A 17,442-nucleotide genomic window follows, 5' to 3' on the forward strand; every position below is an offset into this window, starting at 1 on the left:
TTGTTGAATACGGCTATACAAAGCATTCGTAATGCGGTTAGGTACGTAAGATCTTCCCCTCAAAGGTTGGAAAGCTTTAAAAGGTGTGTTGAGAAAGTGAGAATAGAGAGCAAAGGGCTTGTGATTTTGGATGTCCCTACTAGGTGGAATTCCACATTTTTAATGTTGGAATCGGCTTTAAAGTTCAAGATGGCTTTTGATAGATTAAAAGTAGATGATGGTCATTACCTTCCGTACTTTGTTAAAGACAATCATGATAATATGAGGGAGGGGCCACCTTCGATGGATGATTGGAGTGAGGCAGGGATATTTGCAATCTTTTTGAGACCTTTTTATGAAGTCACTTTAAAAGTATGTTGTTCTAATACTCCAACCGTTCATACTACTTTTGGTGATTTGTTTAAGATCAAAAGTCTCTTGCATGAAAACAAAGATGATGAACTTTTGTCTATGATCTCCAAGTTGATGCAAGAAAAATATGACAAGTATTGGGGTTCACTTAAGGACATGAATCAATATCTTTTTATAGCACTTATGCTTGATCCTCGCCACAAATTAGATAAAGTTGTTGATTATTTTGAGATACAATTTGGTGAGGATGAAGAAAAGGTTGAAAGTGCCACAAATGGGGTGAAGGACTTATTGATTGATCTTTACAAGATTCATGAAAATATGTCTTTGAGTACACAACAAAGTATAAGTGGTGGTAGTTCTCAAACGACAAGTGGAGACTCTTCATCAAGCATGACCGAAATAGAAAGAAAGTTGAAAGAAAAAAGTGAAATGAGAAAAGCAAAGAGAGCCCGGGTTGTGCATAGTGATGTTGACTAGTATCTTTCCGATCCTAATGAAGGAGAAGAAGAGGAGAACTTTGATGTATTGAATTGGTGGAGAGTGAATGAGGTTTCTAAGTACCCTATTTTGGCACGTGTTGCAAGAGAGATCTTAGCTATTCCCGTATCAACCATTGCTTCGGAATCCTCCTTTAGTACAAGTGGACGGATAATTGATTCATATCGTAGTTCTTTAAGTCAAAAAATGGTGGAGGCTTTGATATGTACTCAAAATTGGCTTAGGTCCATTCATGTTGCATTACATCATGAGCCAACCATTGAGGAGATGGAGTTTTGTGAAGAAGTTGAGAAAGGTAATTTTATTTATTGCATTTGGTTTTGTTAGATTATTTTAAATAATATCTTTTCTTTTATTATTTGTATGTAGAAATGGCAAGTGGAAGTTCAAAAAAAGGTGATATGTTGCCCCCTAAGCCACCCAAGCATTAGCAAGCAAATTATCATTGAAAAAGTTGGTGGATCACTCTCATACCATTAAGGCATAAGAAGAGTTTTGGAAGCTTTGAACTTTGATGTTATTTTAAGTTTGGACTTTTGGAAGCTTTGAACTTTGATGTTTATTTAACTTTGGACTTTGGAACACTTGATTATAATTGAACTTTGAATTGAATGTTTATTTTCATTGTCTTTGACGATTATGTTTGAATGATTATATTAGAAATTTGGATGATTATATTAGAAATTTGAATGATTATTTCATTGTCTTTGAATGATTATATTAGAAATTTTGGAATGCTTATTTTGACGATTATGTTGAAATGGGACTTATTACAAAATGGTTGCAAGTTGGTTTCATACAATTGTTTTTAGCTACTTGGAAGAGAAAAGAAGAAAGAAAAAAAAAAAAAAAAAAAAACCGAACCGGGCCGAAACCAAACTGAGAAAAACCGAACCGAACACAAACCGAGAGAAAACCGAACCGAACCGAACCGAACAGTAATTTCGGTTCGATTTCCAGTTTTGGTAAAAAACCGAACCGAACGGAACCGAACCCACCCCTATCTTCGATACCAAATAAAATGGGTTAAAAATTGCCTGACAAATCTAGTATCAATAACTTGGAGAACAAGCTCATTCGTGATGCTCTCGCACCCAAACAATTATATGTAATTTCTTCTCAACTCCTAAAACCCCCCACAACTCTTCGTCTTCTCAAATTCATCGAACTAGAACCCTTTTCTTTTCCGATCACTCCCAAAAACTCACTCTCTCGCTCTAATGGACATCGATTTCAAAGAATACCAATTGCGCTGCCAACTCCGCGGCCACGAAGACGACGTAAGATCTCTCACCCACCAAACCCTTTTCATTTTTTTCACACAATTTACTGAATCTACAACCAATTTCGATAATTTTGTACTGTTTATTACCCGGAAGGATTTGAACTAAAATTTGGGTTTTTTCTGTACTTGAAATTTGGTGATTGATGATGAACAATGAGTTTGGATTTAGGTTCGTGGGATTTCTGTGTGTGGCAATGCGGGTATAGCCACCTCGTCGCGTGATCGAACTGTTAGGTTCTGGTCCTTGGACCCTTCTGATGAACGGAGGTACTCGGAGTCGAAGATTCTGCTCGGCCACACCAGTTTTGTGGGCCCAGTGGTGTGGATTTCACCCAATGAGCAATACCCTAATGGTGGAATTGTGTCCGGCGGGATGGATACAATGGTGCTGGTGTGGGATTTGAGGACTGGGGAGAAGGTGCAAACTCTTAAGGGCCATCAGTTGCAGGTCACAGGCATCGCTTTGGATAATGGGGACATTGTCTCATCTTCTGTTGACTCGTGAGTTTTTGGTTTTTACCCTATTCCAAGTTTGCTGGATACGTTGGATGAACTTTTGCATGTTGTACCATTAACTTTCGTTGTTGTTTGTTGACGCATGATGTGGTCAAAGATTTGATCTTTGCGCTATATTCATTTCGCCAATGAGCAAATTATTGTGAAATAAGTTGGTTTGGAGATACCACGCTGAAACTGTGATGTTAAATTTCTTCTGCCGTCTTTTTCTGCAGTACCTTAAGGCGATGGAGGAATGGGCAGTTGGTAGAGTCTTGGGAGGCTCATAAGGCAGCCATCCAAGCAGTTATAAAGCTTCCTTCGGGCGAGCTTGTCACAGGTATGGTTATTAACTTGTTGCAAGTGATGTCTCTATCTTGTACTCCTCCACCTCCACACACCCAAAACAACACCCCGCCGCCCCCCCCACCCCCCCCCCCCCCCCCCCCCCCCCCCCCCAAAACAAAACAACAATAAAAATAAAGTGAGTAGAAACTAGAAACATATTAGTGAACTGTCAATTGTTTGGCCCAGCTGAGCCAGTCAGAAGACTCTGCAACAGTGGTTGGATAGGTGACATTGTGGTTTAGGGGGCTTTGCTAAGCCAGCTGGGCTTAGGTGACCGCAACATGTGATGCATGTTGGATGAGTAGCTTTTGGGGCTTGTAAGTGGCACATTTCATGTTTAGGCGTTGTGTGTAGTTGATATATATGCTATGTGATACATGTAGGTAGGATCAAAATTTCATTGGATGAGAGTTCCTGGCCTCTTAGCTGTGATAACTTTGAAAGTTGGCTGCAGTCAATTATGTGCCCTACTAGCATTTTAATTCATTCAAGACTTTGAGTTGGTCATAATGAATGGGAACCATGTTACTTTTGGGATTCTAGACAGCTAGTGGACACTACAATGTCATTTCTATTACGCAAACAATATAAGACACAACATGCCATGGAAGTTTCCAGTCCCTATTATTTGATTTTTATGCCCTGTTTACATTTCTACTTTGGTCCCTAAATTTATGGGAAATCCACACATGATTATTTTCATCACAGTCGGTATTCAAATGCATTTATCTTTTTCTTGGAATGGTGTTTATTCTGTTTCTCTATCTAGGTTCAAGTGATACTACTTTAAAACTTTGGAGGGGAAGTACATGCACTCACACTTTTGTTGGGCATTCAGGTAATACGTTTTCCTATGTTAATTTTATTAGGTCATTTGAATTTTGTGGGCCCTGAAGAAATGTGATAGTGTTTGGGAGTATTAGACGTTGTGGCTTACTGAAGAACGAAGAGACTGTTTTACCATGCTTTGTGATTTCCATGAATAGGATACTAAACTAGAGCTAGAAAGATAACATGTGGATATAAGTTGCCATGAAGATGATTTGATTTGAAGATAACTCGCAATCCTGGGTCCTCACTTTCACAGAATGTCTTTTGGCTTTAAGTTTTTTTCTTTTGTAACATAAATAAAATGCATAGGAATGCCCTATTTAGAAAAAGGACTTGCACAGAATGTTTGCAGTTACTTATGGTATGTATGTATGTACTAACACATTTTGCAGACACTGTAAGAGGCTTGGCAGTGATGTCCGAATTGGGAATTCTTTCTGCTTCACATGATGGGTGAGCTTGATTTTGCATTTGTTTGTGCTTATATTGAATCTAGTTGGTTCCTTTAAAATGAACATAATTCTGAAGCCATGTCTTAGTGTCGGTAGGGAATGAGTAGAGAATAACTTAATGTGCATTCAAAATGAAAATAAAACATCCAAAAGCTGCTTAATGTGCATACAGAAATCATGTTTAAAAATCAATTGTCAGACACTATAACTAGGAGCTTGTTAACTACTCTAGCACAGAGAAAATGAATGATTGGATTCTAATTCTGTCTTGATGTACGACAAATAAAAAAAAGATGCTTATTCTACAATTAATGCTAATTACTGCTTAGAGTGTAACGTGGTCCTGTAGTATTATGAAGATATATTCACAAGGGGTAGTGCTATTCGCACACCCAATTTTACCTCCTACACAACCTTGTTAATTTTTAACTATGGATCTTCTTCGATTCATTTGATTTGACGGCTGGAAATTAAGGTGTGTGAGAAGTAAAATGGATGTGGGGATAGCACTACCCATTCACGTATTGAAAGACACATACATGAGCACTCATAGAGTATGTAGTCACAATGTCTCTTGCTTTTGAAAATTTTGACAATTATTAAAATATTGGGAACATGTTGAATATTTTGACTTATATTGCTTAAATGCGTCCATTATAAGACAATTTTCTACCACATTATTATTTTACTAACCGTGAGTCTGAGCAAGTCTCCCTTTTTGGCTAATATTGAATTTAAATTTATGTTGTCAAATTTCCAAGTGTTACTAGAAAATGTCCCGTTTGTAAACTTATTAAATAATAAATGCTCCATTGTTTCTACTCGGATATGCTAGTTGGTGTCTTAATTTCCTTGTTTCTCTCGTTCAATCCATCACCCACCCAAAAAGAAAAAGACAAACAAACAAAAACGAAGGTGTCTGTTTGGATTGAAGGTCTCTATAACCATACCTTTTGTTTTTGGCATGCTGCAGTTCCATCAGGTTATGGGCTCTAACTGGTGAAGTTTTAATGGAGATGGTTGGTCATACTTCAATTGTCTATTCTGTTGATTCACATGTGTCTGGACTAATAGTCAGTAGCAGCGAAGATTGTTATGCAAAGATATGGAAGGGTAACTGCTGCTGATTTTTATGCTACTTTTTTTATTTTTCACTTATAATTTTTACTTGTTCTATCATGCAAATTCTGGTGTGCTTTTTGCCTGCTCTTGTACGGTGTATGAAATTGAAGTCACTCACAGGCAGGCTGTTGATCAGTTGTGTTAGTTAATTCCCAGCTTGCTATTCATACATGAGGAATACATAGTTAATCCAATTCTTACTTTGAAGAAATTGCAGCAATTTTTTGTGGTTTTTTTGACCCATTTATACTCTTTTGTGGATGGAAGGACTTTATTGCAAAAAAACATATGGGTCTAGTGGCTTTTCTTTGTTTTTCTTGTGTTTGGTTCCTGATGGACTCCTTGTCCATCTTGCTTTGTAATTTTCCTGTTTTCCCAGGCGTTCTCGTTACTTGGAAAACAATTGCATCAAAATTACGAATGTGATTAATTTTTTAACCTAATAATTCTATCAAAAAAATTCTTGCTTGGTGCTTGGTTGTGGGGAATAAAAAAGAAAGATTCAAACACCTTACTCCAAGGATTCTTGGACATTGGACTTTTTTTTCTTTTCTTTATGTTTGCCGGTGAAATTTGCTTTGTAGAAAGCATCAGAATGTTAATTAGCAATTTCAAAATCTGAGGGCATAAGCATCAGTTTTATAGTCTTAAGTTCAGGTAGAAGTGGTCGATTATGGCCTGAATTGTAATTTAAGTGGAAGTACTGTGTTTTACAGATGGAGTTTGCATGCAGAGCATAGAGCATCCTGGCTGTGTTTGGGATGCAAAATTCTTGGAAAATGGGGATATTGTGACAGCATGTTCTGATGGAGTTGTACGCATCTGGACCATAAATCAGGATAAAATTGCAGACGCCCTAGAAGTGGAGTCATATTTCTCCCAACTTTCTCAGCACAAAATTAGCAGGTGTGGCCATCTTCTGGTTTCCTGTATGTCATGTAGCAGCTATGAACCTGCTATGCCTAATAATATGGACTTGACCCATCTGTCTGTCTGCACAATGCTCCAGAATTAGATTGACTATAATCTCTTATAATAATATAAATCCTTTTGTAATGTTTACTTGATAGGCATATGTTGTATTCTAGTGATCTCTTACCCTCCCTCTAGTATTTAGTTCTTGTTTTCCCCTTTCCTTTACAGAAGTCTATTGCAGGGTATCTTTGAGAATATAAAATCGTACATTGGGTATTCGAAGCCTTCATGCCACAATATAAAACATCTAGATCCTGACCACCAAGCCTATTGGTTTGCATTAGATGCTCTAAATTTTGTCAGTATCTATTTCTTTGTGATTTAAGACATCATTTCTTGGTTACTATTTGTGTCATCTTCTTCACCTTTTTTACTTGTATTTATGCAATAACTTGTTTCTCTTAGGAAGAGGGTCGGAGGATTGAAACTGGAAGAATTACCTGGACTAGAAGCCTTACAGATTCCAGGTGCGATTTCAATTTTACTCCTCTATTGGATTTTAGCGTTCTCCTTGTCATTTTGGTACTACAAGCATGTATATTGTTTAATTTTTCGGGTCTCTAGTTTCAATTTTTGAACAATTATTCAATTTGAGAAAGACAAGTCTTTTTTACTTATATCATGTTATACTTTTTTATGTGATTTGTGCAGCATCTGCTAGTGAGATCTTCCACTAAGTTGCTAAGATTATGCGATTGTTGTATTCTTTTGACAAGTATAAATCTCACATCAAATAATGTTGTCTGGTATTGTCATCAGGAACCAGTAATGGCCAGACAAAAGTTATCAGAGAGGGGGACAATGGTGTGGCATATGCATGGAATATGAGAGAACAGAAGTGGGATAAGGTAATTCACTTTTTCAAATTAATATCCATAGATCACCTTCAATGGAAATGTCAAATTTAGGATATCAAATAAAATGTAATAGCTTACGTGGCAATTTGACAACAACAACAAAGCCTTGTCCCACTAAGTGGGGTCAGCGCAATTTCTATATGCATGAATCCTAGAACGCCATTGTGCTCGTTTTTGCACTAAGTCTTCAGTTAGCTCCAAGTACTCCATGTCTTTTTTTTAAAGTCTCTTTCCAAGTCTTCCTAGGTCTTTCCCTACCCCGTTTCCCATTTGCTTTTGTTTCATTATCGCATTTTCTAATTGGAGCATCTGAAGTTCTGCGGTTCACATGTCCAAACTGCCTTAACCGATTTTCTCTCATCTTATCTTCAATTGCGGCCATACCTACTTTACCTCATATATTCTCGTTCTTAATTTTGTACTTTCTTGTTTGCCCACACATCCAATGAGGCATTCTCATCTCTGTTACATTCATTTTTTTTGTTGATGCTTGAACGCCCAAGATTCTATGCCATAAAGCATTGCTTCCCTTATTGCCATCCTATAAAATTTTCCCTTGAGCTTTAGTGGCATATGACGGTTGGACAACACACCCAATGCACTCTTCCACTTCAGCCATCAAACTTGTATTCTATTATTGAGATCTCCATCCAATTCTTCATTCTTTTGCAAGATAGATCCAAGAAAACGAAATCGTTCACTCTTTGGTACTTCCTATCTCCAACCCTCACCCTTATCTCATTTGGACCTCATTCCCACTGAACTTGCACTCCACATACTCAGTCTTTGACCTATTTAGGCGAAGACCTTTAAATTCCAACACTTCCAGCCAAAGGTTAAGCTTCACATTTACTCCCTCCTGCATTTCATCTATCAACACTTTATCATCTGCGAAAATCATACACCAGGGGAAACATGGATCATTATTCAAGATGAAACCAATGGCAAAGAAGCAGCATGGGTGTTTTATGGTTTAATAAAAATAAAAAGATGCTGCTGTTAAAATTGACAGCAAGAGGAAATATGTCAATCCACGTAGATTAAAACAGTTGGGTTGGATTGCTTGTACAGGTGGTTTGGCTAGTTATTAGGCCTGCCTTGTGGACTCCCTCCTTTTCAAATCCTTGCAATCATGTTTTCATTGCAGGTGCACCATCGTCTTACTTAACAGCAGCTCTTTTAAAAGAAAATAAGTGTGTTTTGAAAGAATTTATATGAACAACATTCCTGTGGGAAAAAAAAAATTCTATGCTTGGGACTGCAGACACGTAGAGTTTTGAAATGGTTCAAGTGTTTGTGCTTTGCAGATGTTGGATTTTAGGACATACGACTGATAGTAGTTATATTAGTGTATCAATCACGTTTAGGTTCCATACCTTTTGCTTTGGGGGCTAATTTGAGGGTCAAGATGTATGGTTTCAGTGTAAAAAGATTTGGGACTAGCACATTTATTATCCAATTTGCCTATGCCATTCATCAGGCTAGGCCTCTGATTTATGGGTGTATTTGTACTTTCGCCACTTATTCAACATATGATTGATGATGCAATGATCTTGAACTTTAAAGCTTTCATATCATCATTTAAGTTTAGGATTAGTTCTAGGGATTTACATTTTTTGAGCTGTTGAATTAGGTAATGCCTGCATAATTGTTTGCAGTCTAAACAATAAAAAAAATGATACGAGTAGTTTTGTACTTTCGCCCCTTATTCAACATATGATTGACGCAGTGATCTTGAACTTTAATGCTTTCATACCATCATTTATGTTTAGGATTAGTTCTAGGGATTTACATTTTTTGAGCTGTTGAATTAGGCAATGCCTGCATAATTGTTTGCAGTCAAAACAATAAAAAATGATACGAGTAGTTTTGAACCCCTGTTGGTCTCATTGTGGTCCGTAACAGAGACATACCTTTGTGTTTCAGAGATTTATAGGTTGAGGGATAATCTTTTTTATGGATTAATTTTTGTCTAGTCCTTTAATACAATTTACCTTCTAAAGTATTAATCCTCATACTGGGTTCACAGTACATCAAGGTCATACAAATGTGCTTCCTAAATAAAGAACTGAAACAAGAGCTAGCTAAATGTTTCATGGTGCTGATTTTTGTGTATAATTCTTGAAAAGTTGGGACCCTTCATCTGTTACTTCTTTCAATTCAGATTGGCGAGGTTGTCGATGGGCCAGATGACGGCATGAAGCGTCCTGTTCTTGATGGAAACGAATATGATTATGGTCTGGATCTTACATCTGTGTCAATGTTTGATCTGATTTTTCTTCTGTGCGTAGACATTTTAAAATTTATGAACACTTTCTTGTTCTTCAGTATTTGATGTCGACATTGGAGATGGAGAGCCTATTCGTAAGCTGCCTTACAATCGATCAGGTATCAGTCCTCTTCTAGCCCTTAGTTGTAGTTGGTGTGACTTGAAGACATTGTTGCAAGAATGTGACACTGAGTTGCTAATGTTTCAGATAATCCATATGATACTGCTGACAAGTGGCTTCTGAGGGAGAACCTTCCTCTTTCCTACCGAGAACAAGTTGTTGCCTTCATCCTCCAAAATACCGGACAAAATAATTTCACCCTTGATCCATCATTTCGTGATCCCTACACTGGGTGTAAGTATTCTGTTGTGGCCATCTAACCTTTATAGGTTGGTGATTCATGTGATATAGTCTCCTTGTTTGCTTTCCAGTTTTCACTTGATTATAACTACTTGTTTATCTTTTCATTATTTCAGCAAGTGCTTATGTACCTGGACAATCTTCAAACAAGTCTGGTGTGTATCTTTTTGCCTTTTTTATTTTCTTTAATTGAATAAGTATGCCATATTTTTTTATCTTTACTATAAATTTGCCAATAACAGTTATTTAATTTTTTTTGTTTTTCTTATTGTAACAGCTTCTGCAAAACCTACTTTCAAACATATTCCTAAGGTAGGATCTTTCAGATTGTGCTAAACTTTTGGGATGTATCTATTAGATTGCAATGCACTGTGAGTTAATGCAAAAAGTATTGGCTGATCACATTGAAGTTATATGTTTTATCCATGTACTATATACTTAGCTCAATAGTGAAGGTTCTTAGCCTCAGTACTTCTAAAATAGTGTTTTAGATAAAGACCAGGGTCGATATGAGACCTATTGGCACATCCATGTGGTTGAAGCTAAGGCCCAGTTGAGTGAGTATTTTGAACTTATCGATGATTTATTATATTGAGTGTTCTGTGTGTGAACTAATGCGCACAATTTGATTATTTTGTACGATCTGGAAACCCCACTTAATAACTGGGTTTTAAAAGCTGAGCATGTATTAGATGTTGATAATTTGTCTGACAATGTAGTTATAGCTTAGGCCAAATGTTTTTTATTGTTTGTTATTTTCCTTCAAATAAGGGAAAAATAAAAAAACTGAGGTTGTGCACTATCATTAGATTGCTTATGGGCTTAATGTTTCCATAGCTGTTCCCTAGTAGTTGGGGTAAAAACTTACTGCAACTAAGTCTAGTCATCTTTGGGAATGCTTTATTCTTAGACGCAAATACCGGTAGTCACAGTTCTACACTGAAATCATTATTTCAATCTCATTTTTCGCCTGGATGGGGCTTTTATTGTTTCAGAAAGGAATGCTCGTTTTTGACGTCGCCCAGTTTGATGGGATCCTAAAGAAGATTACAGAGTTCAACAGTAATTTACTCTCTGACCAGGTTTGTTGTTTTGCATGCCTGAAAGTTTCATTTGTTTTTCAAATTATTTTCATTTTTTAGAAATTGGCATATTGTTGTAGATAGTAGCATTATAACTTGATATCAATCAACTGAAAATAAATCCCGGCAGTCCTTTTGATAAGTTTTTGCCAACCTTTACCATTATGATTCTTTGTCATTGTTGAAACGTCCTCATATTTAACAGATAATTGTAAGCTACCCATTGCTTCATTTCTAGTTGTATGGTGATACATATAGGGAGTTATCTGATATTTACTGAAACACAAATCACAAAGTTTGGAGATGATGCATTGTTAAATACACAGGCTTGCTACACTCGTTAAATTTGAATTTTTCTTTGGGTTTGACCACTCAATTATATGTGCTCATTCTAATTAGCATTTTGCACCTTGTTTAGTTTGTTTAATTCCACTGTGGCCTGGTCATGTGTTTGTAATAACTAATTTCCAGACCTGCTCTATGGGTCTGGTTATTTCTTCAGTGATAGAAAGGAGTGAAATTTTTGTACCTGGGTGATACTGATATAACAATTATATTTTTCATAGAAACTATTGAGGTTCCTACTTCTATGATCACTGTTTTCTGACATTTATTTGCATTGTTATTGTACATGTAGCAGAAATTGTATTCCATCAAAACTTGTTTTAAGTATTTTTATTAGTTTATATGAAGTATTTGAAAATAACTCCAAATTAATATTAATTCGAAAATATGAAAATAACTCCAACTTAGAGTTATTTTCATTATTTTTCAACAAACTAATAGAAGTATTAATTTGGAGTTATTTTGATTTTTTTTTTCCTATTCCTTTCATTGTACATGATAGGGTTTTGAATGACTCCAAAATAATATTTTTATTACTTTATTTATATCTTTATATTTATTTATATTTTTAAATTCCAAGCTTGTTAGCCAAACCTGAGGAGCAGCTAGGTACAAGTTGTTTTCTTTTTCTGTTTTAGAATTGTGTCTCTTTTTTTTCTATTAACCATAGGATGTTTTCCTGAATAATGGATCCTTTGGTAAATTCTTGAAGGACAAGAAGAACTCATCTTTAAATGAGGTTGAGATTTCCAGGTTGGGTGCTATAGTTAAAATATTGAAGGACACATCACATTATCATTCTAGTAAATTTGCCGAAGTTGACATTGCTTTGTTGCTGAGATTGCTAAAATCATGGCCGGTTGCAATGTTATTTCCAGGTTAGTGTGCGAACTTTTGAGGAATTCTGTGTATAGCTCTGTTCATCTTTTAGAGGTCTTGGAGCACATTTATTCCATCTGTTCGGGTTACAAGTTGACACTAAAAAAAATCAATGTTTAAGAATGAACTCAAGTTAATAACTGGATGGTTCATGCTATCTAATGACTATGCAATCTCTAATGGATTCAACTATTTGAATTGGCTTGTGGCTGATTTATCGTGGCTGATTGTGTTTTAGGCATTATAACTGAACCTATTGTGTCTTAGGCATTATACTGAACCTTGCCAGCTTGCAGGTTACCTCATTTTTTTTAGATGTAGCTGAAGTGGATTCTTAGCTTTATGATTGATGGCTACAGGTTAAAAAAAAAATGAAAAATGGTAGAGAAAGGGACATGAATTATCTGAGTATAAGTGTGTATAGTTGATTTTTCATTTTGAAAAGGTAAAATTCCTGCGTTGGGATTGGGGCCATTTATGCATAACACGACTGCTCATAACATCTCATTTTTCATAGGTATGGCAAAAAGAGTCATTATATTTTCTTAGTACAAAATCAGTAAGCTTTGTTTTAATGTGAATTGTTGAATGCTCGTCCATTGTTACATCGGAAGTCTATGGGTGTGTAGTTTTATTGTGTGGACACCTTGTATTTCATAAATAATTTTGCCAACTCAAGTATATTTGTTATTTTATATCTGCAGTTATTGATATTTTGAGGATGATTGTTCTGCACCCTGATGGGGCAACTCGGCTTCTCCAGCATCTTGAAGCTGAAAATGGTACTCGTGCTACAAATATCCAATGCTGTACTTTTATCTTGTGCAGTCGTTTCTTCTTATCTTAAATAGATAAGTACTTCATTTTTTATCGTGAACTATAAAAATACATAACAATAAAACCTGTCGAAAGACCAAAAAATTAAAGACGGGTTGATGAGGGCTGATATTCTAGGAACATGCTCAAGTTGATATCTTGAAATGCATGCTACATATGGTATAAGAAAAACATTAACAATGTTGCAAATGTCATGCTTCTCATTGTTGCTGTCCTTTTCAATTTTTATCTCTATTTCTTACCTTTTGTTGTCTAACCAGATTTACTAATGGAGTTGATCAGAAAAGTTGCAACAAATCCGCCACTTCCTGCTAATCTCTTAACAAGTGTTCGTGCAGTGACCAATCTTTTCAAGAATTCGTGCTACTACAATTGGTTACAAAAGCATCGGACTGAGGTTAGCCTTCCTTCAGGATTGTTCGTGTGACCATTATGGTTTTTGAGAGGCTAAAGGGTTCTTTCCCAGTCACATTTGCAGATCCGTTTCCACCTTGCATGATTACTTGTACAAATGTAGTTCTTTGTTAATGATTCGGCGGTTATATAACATGTAAAGTTGTAAATTAAATGTTTATTGCATTCTTTCTATTTTATTTTTATGATGAGTATTTTCTGTTAAGGATATCTATCCTTTGATTGTTGCAGGAATCATTAGATTGAGTGTGATTCAATCACTTGCTTGAATGAATCATTAATATAGATGCATTGGCTGGTTGTGTGAATATGTATTGAACAACTAAAAAGATGTGTTTTTGTACTTGAATAATGACTGTTATGGCAAGTGGTACACTGCCTTTCATGGTTAGTGCATCTTGGATTCTGGATATCATGATTTAGTAATTTGATTTGTTGAATCGCCTTGCAGATTCTAGATGTGTATTCAAGTTGTTATTCATCTCCAAATAAGAATTTGCAGTTATCATATGCAACCTTGATTCTCAAGTAAGTTTACTGTTCCCTGCATATGTAATCTGTTTCAAGTAAAACTGTGATCATAATGCATGGTTGACCTTGTTTTCCTTTTCCTTCCTTTTGGATTTATTTCTGCGGGGAAATTGTTTCTGTAGCATATTAGCATTCTAATTATAAACAGCATTTGAATAAATTTGAGGCTTTGTAGCTTTCACTTAATTTATAAATGTGCTTTAGGGCTTGGTTTTTATAAATATTGACGTGCTGAAATTTCATTTTTTATTTTATCAACAATGAAGAATTGGTGACACGGACATCATAGTGATATGTAATTTGGATTTTGTTGGTTTTGGTGTCGGTGAGAACTGGTGGGTTTGGTGTCACCGTGTCAGTGAGAACCATTAAGATATTGTCATTCTCTTTGTGTACCGATGTCTTAATGATGTCACCAACATGTTACTTTTAGGATATTTTCTGCTTTTGTTGAACATGTTTTTCCACTTTAGTTTAATGGACTTTCGAACAGAAACACACACACCCACCTTGAATTAAACTTGGTAGTAGGAATACTAGCCTGCTAGTATGGGCACATAGTTATAAAGTGAAAAAAAAAAAAAAAAAAGATTGCAATTTAGAATTTGAGTTTTTGTTTTCGGTTAAAGATACCCATTAGAATGCTTATGTAAATGAAAGTAAGAAGTGTTTACGCTTTAGACTTGAAGTTTGAAGGTCCTATGTGTCAGTGGCGCACAGTATTTTTATCCAAGTATATCCTGATTCATATTTATGCTATATCAAACTTGTTTAATTGATAAGTTTTTAGTTTCTCATAATAAGAAATGATGCATAGTTTATAGTTACTTGTTTAGCATTTCCTAAACTTTCATTTTGAATTTCTATATTTTAAAATAAATTTCGTCTTTTCAATAATTTTAAATCAATATTAGCTATCAACATTCTACCAATATTTCCACCAATACCGACATTTTCATCTTTGTACACCTGTGTGTTCAACTTTTTAACTTGTTATGCATGTAAAGAAGAAACTTAAAGGGAGGTTGAAAGTTATATTGTCTGCCTGTCATATATGATATATGCATAATAGGTTATGCATGGACAATGCAAAATCAATGTATGTCGAATTAGTAATGATACATGAAACAACTTGTCCTTCCACCCCCTATCTTTCTTTCTCCAAATTTGTGATAGTTCCACTTAATAGGATGAACAAAGATTGCAAAGCCAACCAAAATGGAAAATTTGATGTTTGTTACATAATGTGCTCCACACTTGGTATATAATACTCTTTTTTAATTGATTGAGTTTTTCCTTTGGGATTGATAGTTATGCTGTTTTGTTAACCGAAAAGAAGGATCAAGAAGGTCAATCCCAGGTTCTTTCTTCAGCACTTCAGGTATAATACATCATCTTATTACTTGCCCTTTCTTCTTCTGCAATTATTTGCTTATTTATTCAAGTCCCATCCTCAAAAGTTGAACTTGGATGTAAGAGGCCCCCTGTTTTTTTCGAGGTGGACTAGATTATCTTTCTATCCTATAGAGAATTTCTAAAATGTTGTGAATCATGAAAGTGATTTTTTTTTTTTTTTTGGGCAGATTGCAGAAGAAGAAAATCTAGACGCTGATGCAAAATTTCGGGCTTTAGTTGCCATTGGATCACTGGTATGTGTTGAGAACTCATAACCATTTAATGCTAGTACTTGCTTTTCTTGAAAATAAGTTGGCATATATTGCTTTCTTTCTTATTTTTCGTTTTCCCCCAAGGGCGTTTTTTTGTGTGTTTTCATGGTCTTTCATATATCTTGGTTCAATGGTGCCCTATCCTCTTTCAATATAATATCTTTTCTTTTCTAGAGTGTGTGCTATTTTGTAACTTTTATCATACATGTGGTACAATGGGCCAGTTCATGGCTTGGGTATGGTACTTACTTTTCATGTTCATTAGAATGCTGTTCACTTTTTTAGCAAGTTTCACAATTTTGAAATCTCAAGAAAACTCTTTTGAAAGTAAAAATTATTACAAAAAGTCAAGCAATTGTCCTATTGTACATGGAGAGTTGTATTAACAAAATGTAATATGAATGAATCAGAAAATACAAAAGGAGATGGCTAGGTAGATCACCTATGTCAAATTGACAAGCAAACCATCTTCTTCTCTGCTCTAATGTTAACAATCCTTTTGTTCCCGTACAACGATGTAGTTTAAATACAGTGTAGAGGAGTAATACTGTAATAGCCGCCTTGTTTGCTGATCCCCACTAAAACGTCAGGAAGGTGTAACAGTTCTTGGAAGAAACCTGCTCCACACCATAATACAGAATGTAAAAAAGAGGGCCATCATCTTCCATGCTACAACTTCGAATGTATTTTAAAACTTTTACGACTTGATGTTTTGTCCTTAAGCAATTTCCAAAATTCAGGTAGATAGTTAAATACACAGCAAAGGAAGAATACATTTACATATTGTTATTGGGTGTTATTGGGTAGGGCAACAAAACTTATGTTAGGCAAGGATAATATATTCTTCACCTAATAAATTTACAAATTTTTTTCTTCTAATAGTCTTAAAATGTTTTCCATGATCAGCCATCTCTTAGTTTTCATGTTTCCTTGGTTGTTTTTTGTTCTGCTTGTTTCCTGGATGTTTTTCTTCTTGTTTGGGTCTTTGTTTCGCATGCTTTCATAGTTTTTGAGTGTTTTACTTGGGTGGACCGCTGTTTCACTTTTCTTGTACATGTGAGTCTCATATAGCTGTCTTGACTACTTTCTTGAATCATTTTACTCTATCAGAAATCGCCCCTTAGTGGTTATATTTGGTCTGATCAGTGATGCTCATTATGTTGTTTTGCGACTTGTCTAAAACAGATGCTTGAGGGCTTTGTGAAAAAGATAGCTATTGACTTCGATGTTGAAAACATTGCTAAAATAGCGAAGGCTTCCAAAGAAACCAAGATTGCTGAAGTTGGAGCGGACATTGAACTTTTAACAAAATAGAGCTCGCTCTCTGAATCCTTGGTAAATTACTATCCTCAGCTGTGAAATTGTTTGCGACATTTCAACTACGCTGGAACGTGTGGCTATGTTGATCTTGCAGTTTGCTAATTCTTCCCTCTCTTGCTATCTTTTGATTACTCTTGATAGGATTTGGAACCGGTGATTTACCTGTCGAAGTGATTCTCAATATTGGACTGCAGTAGCCGTGCAATTTTGTGGAGACATGCAATTGCACATGATTCCAAATATATGCATCATTTTGACGTGTGAAAAAGGATACAATGATTCTGGTTCGAAAATAGTATCCAACGATTGAGGAACACCCTGGTTGGGTGTTACGACGACAAGCTGTCAAACTTTTCTCTTACTTATAACTGAGTTTAATCGCAGTGTATGAATGAGAAATGTGTCACTACGGTGTCAATTGTACCATTCAAGATTGTCGATGGAAATGCACTCGAAGCGAGTGAACCATTTATACAGTGCCTAATTTTTCATTACGGACAATGGTTGGCAATTCTTAGAT

The 17,442-nt window shown here is 35.7% G+C and overlaps 1 protein-coding gene across 1 annotated transcript; it reads left to right on the plus strand.

The window, feature by feature from the left end:
* Positions 1 to 1,900: 1,900 nt before the first annotated feature.
* LOC137728050 (uncharacterized) lies at positions 1,901 to 17,417 on the plus strand. Its single transcript, XM_068466927.1, has 23 exons — positions 1,901 to 2,132; positions 2,307 to 2,638; positions 2,869 to 2,972; positions 3,750 to 3,818; positions 4,204 to 4,264; positions 5,237 to 5,376; positions 6,102 to 6,291; positions 6,766 to 6,827; positions 7,120 to 7,208; positions 9,382 to 9,454; positions 9,546 to 9,605; positions 9,695 to 9,841; positions 9,964 to 10,002; positions 10,125 to 10,159; positions 10,843 to 10,929; positions 11,987 to 12,152; positions 12,858 to 12,935; positions 13,251 to 13,387; positions 13,856 to 13,932; positions 15,247 to 15,316; positions 15,519 to 15,584; positions 16,788 to 16,937; positions 17,064 to 17,417. The coding sequence occupies exons 1-22, from the start codon at positions 2,073 to 2,075 to the stop codon at positions 16,914 to 16,916; spliced, it is 2,271 nt and encodes a 756-aa protein (XP_068323028.1). The 5' UTR covers positions 1,901 to 2,072; the 3' UTR covers positions 16,917 to 16,937; positions 17,064 to 17,417.
* Positions 17,418 to 17,442: the final 25 nt, after the last annotated feature.

The sequence above is a fragment of the Pyrus communis genome, chromosome 3 (assembly GCF_963583255.1).
Source record: "Pyrus communis chromosome 3, drPyrComm1.1, whole genome shotgun sequence".
Lineage (NCBI taxonomy): Eukaryota > Viridiplantae > Streptophyta > Magnoliopsida > Rosales > Rosaceae > Pyrus > Pyrus communis.

What these genes read in the sequence shown, in the direction of transcription:
- LOC137728050 (XM_068466927.1), top strand. Translation starts at nt 2,073, where the DNA reads ATGGACATCGATTTCAAAGAATACCAATTGCGCTGCCAACTCCGCGGC. An exon ending in CACTTTTGTTGGGCATTCAG is followed by an intron (nt 3,819 to 4,203) that starts GTAATACGTTTT and finishes CACATTTTGCAG; the next exon opens with ACACTGTAAGAGGCTTGGCA. An exon ending in TAGTTGCCATTGGATCACTG is followed by an intron (nt 15,585 to 16,787) that starts GTATGTGTTGAG and finishes TGTCTAAAACAG; the next exon opens with ATGCTTGAGGGCTTTGTGAA.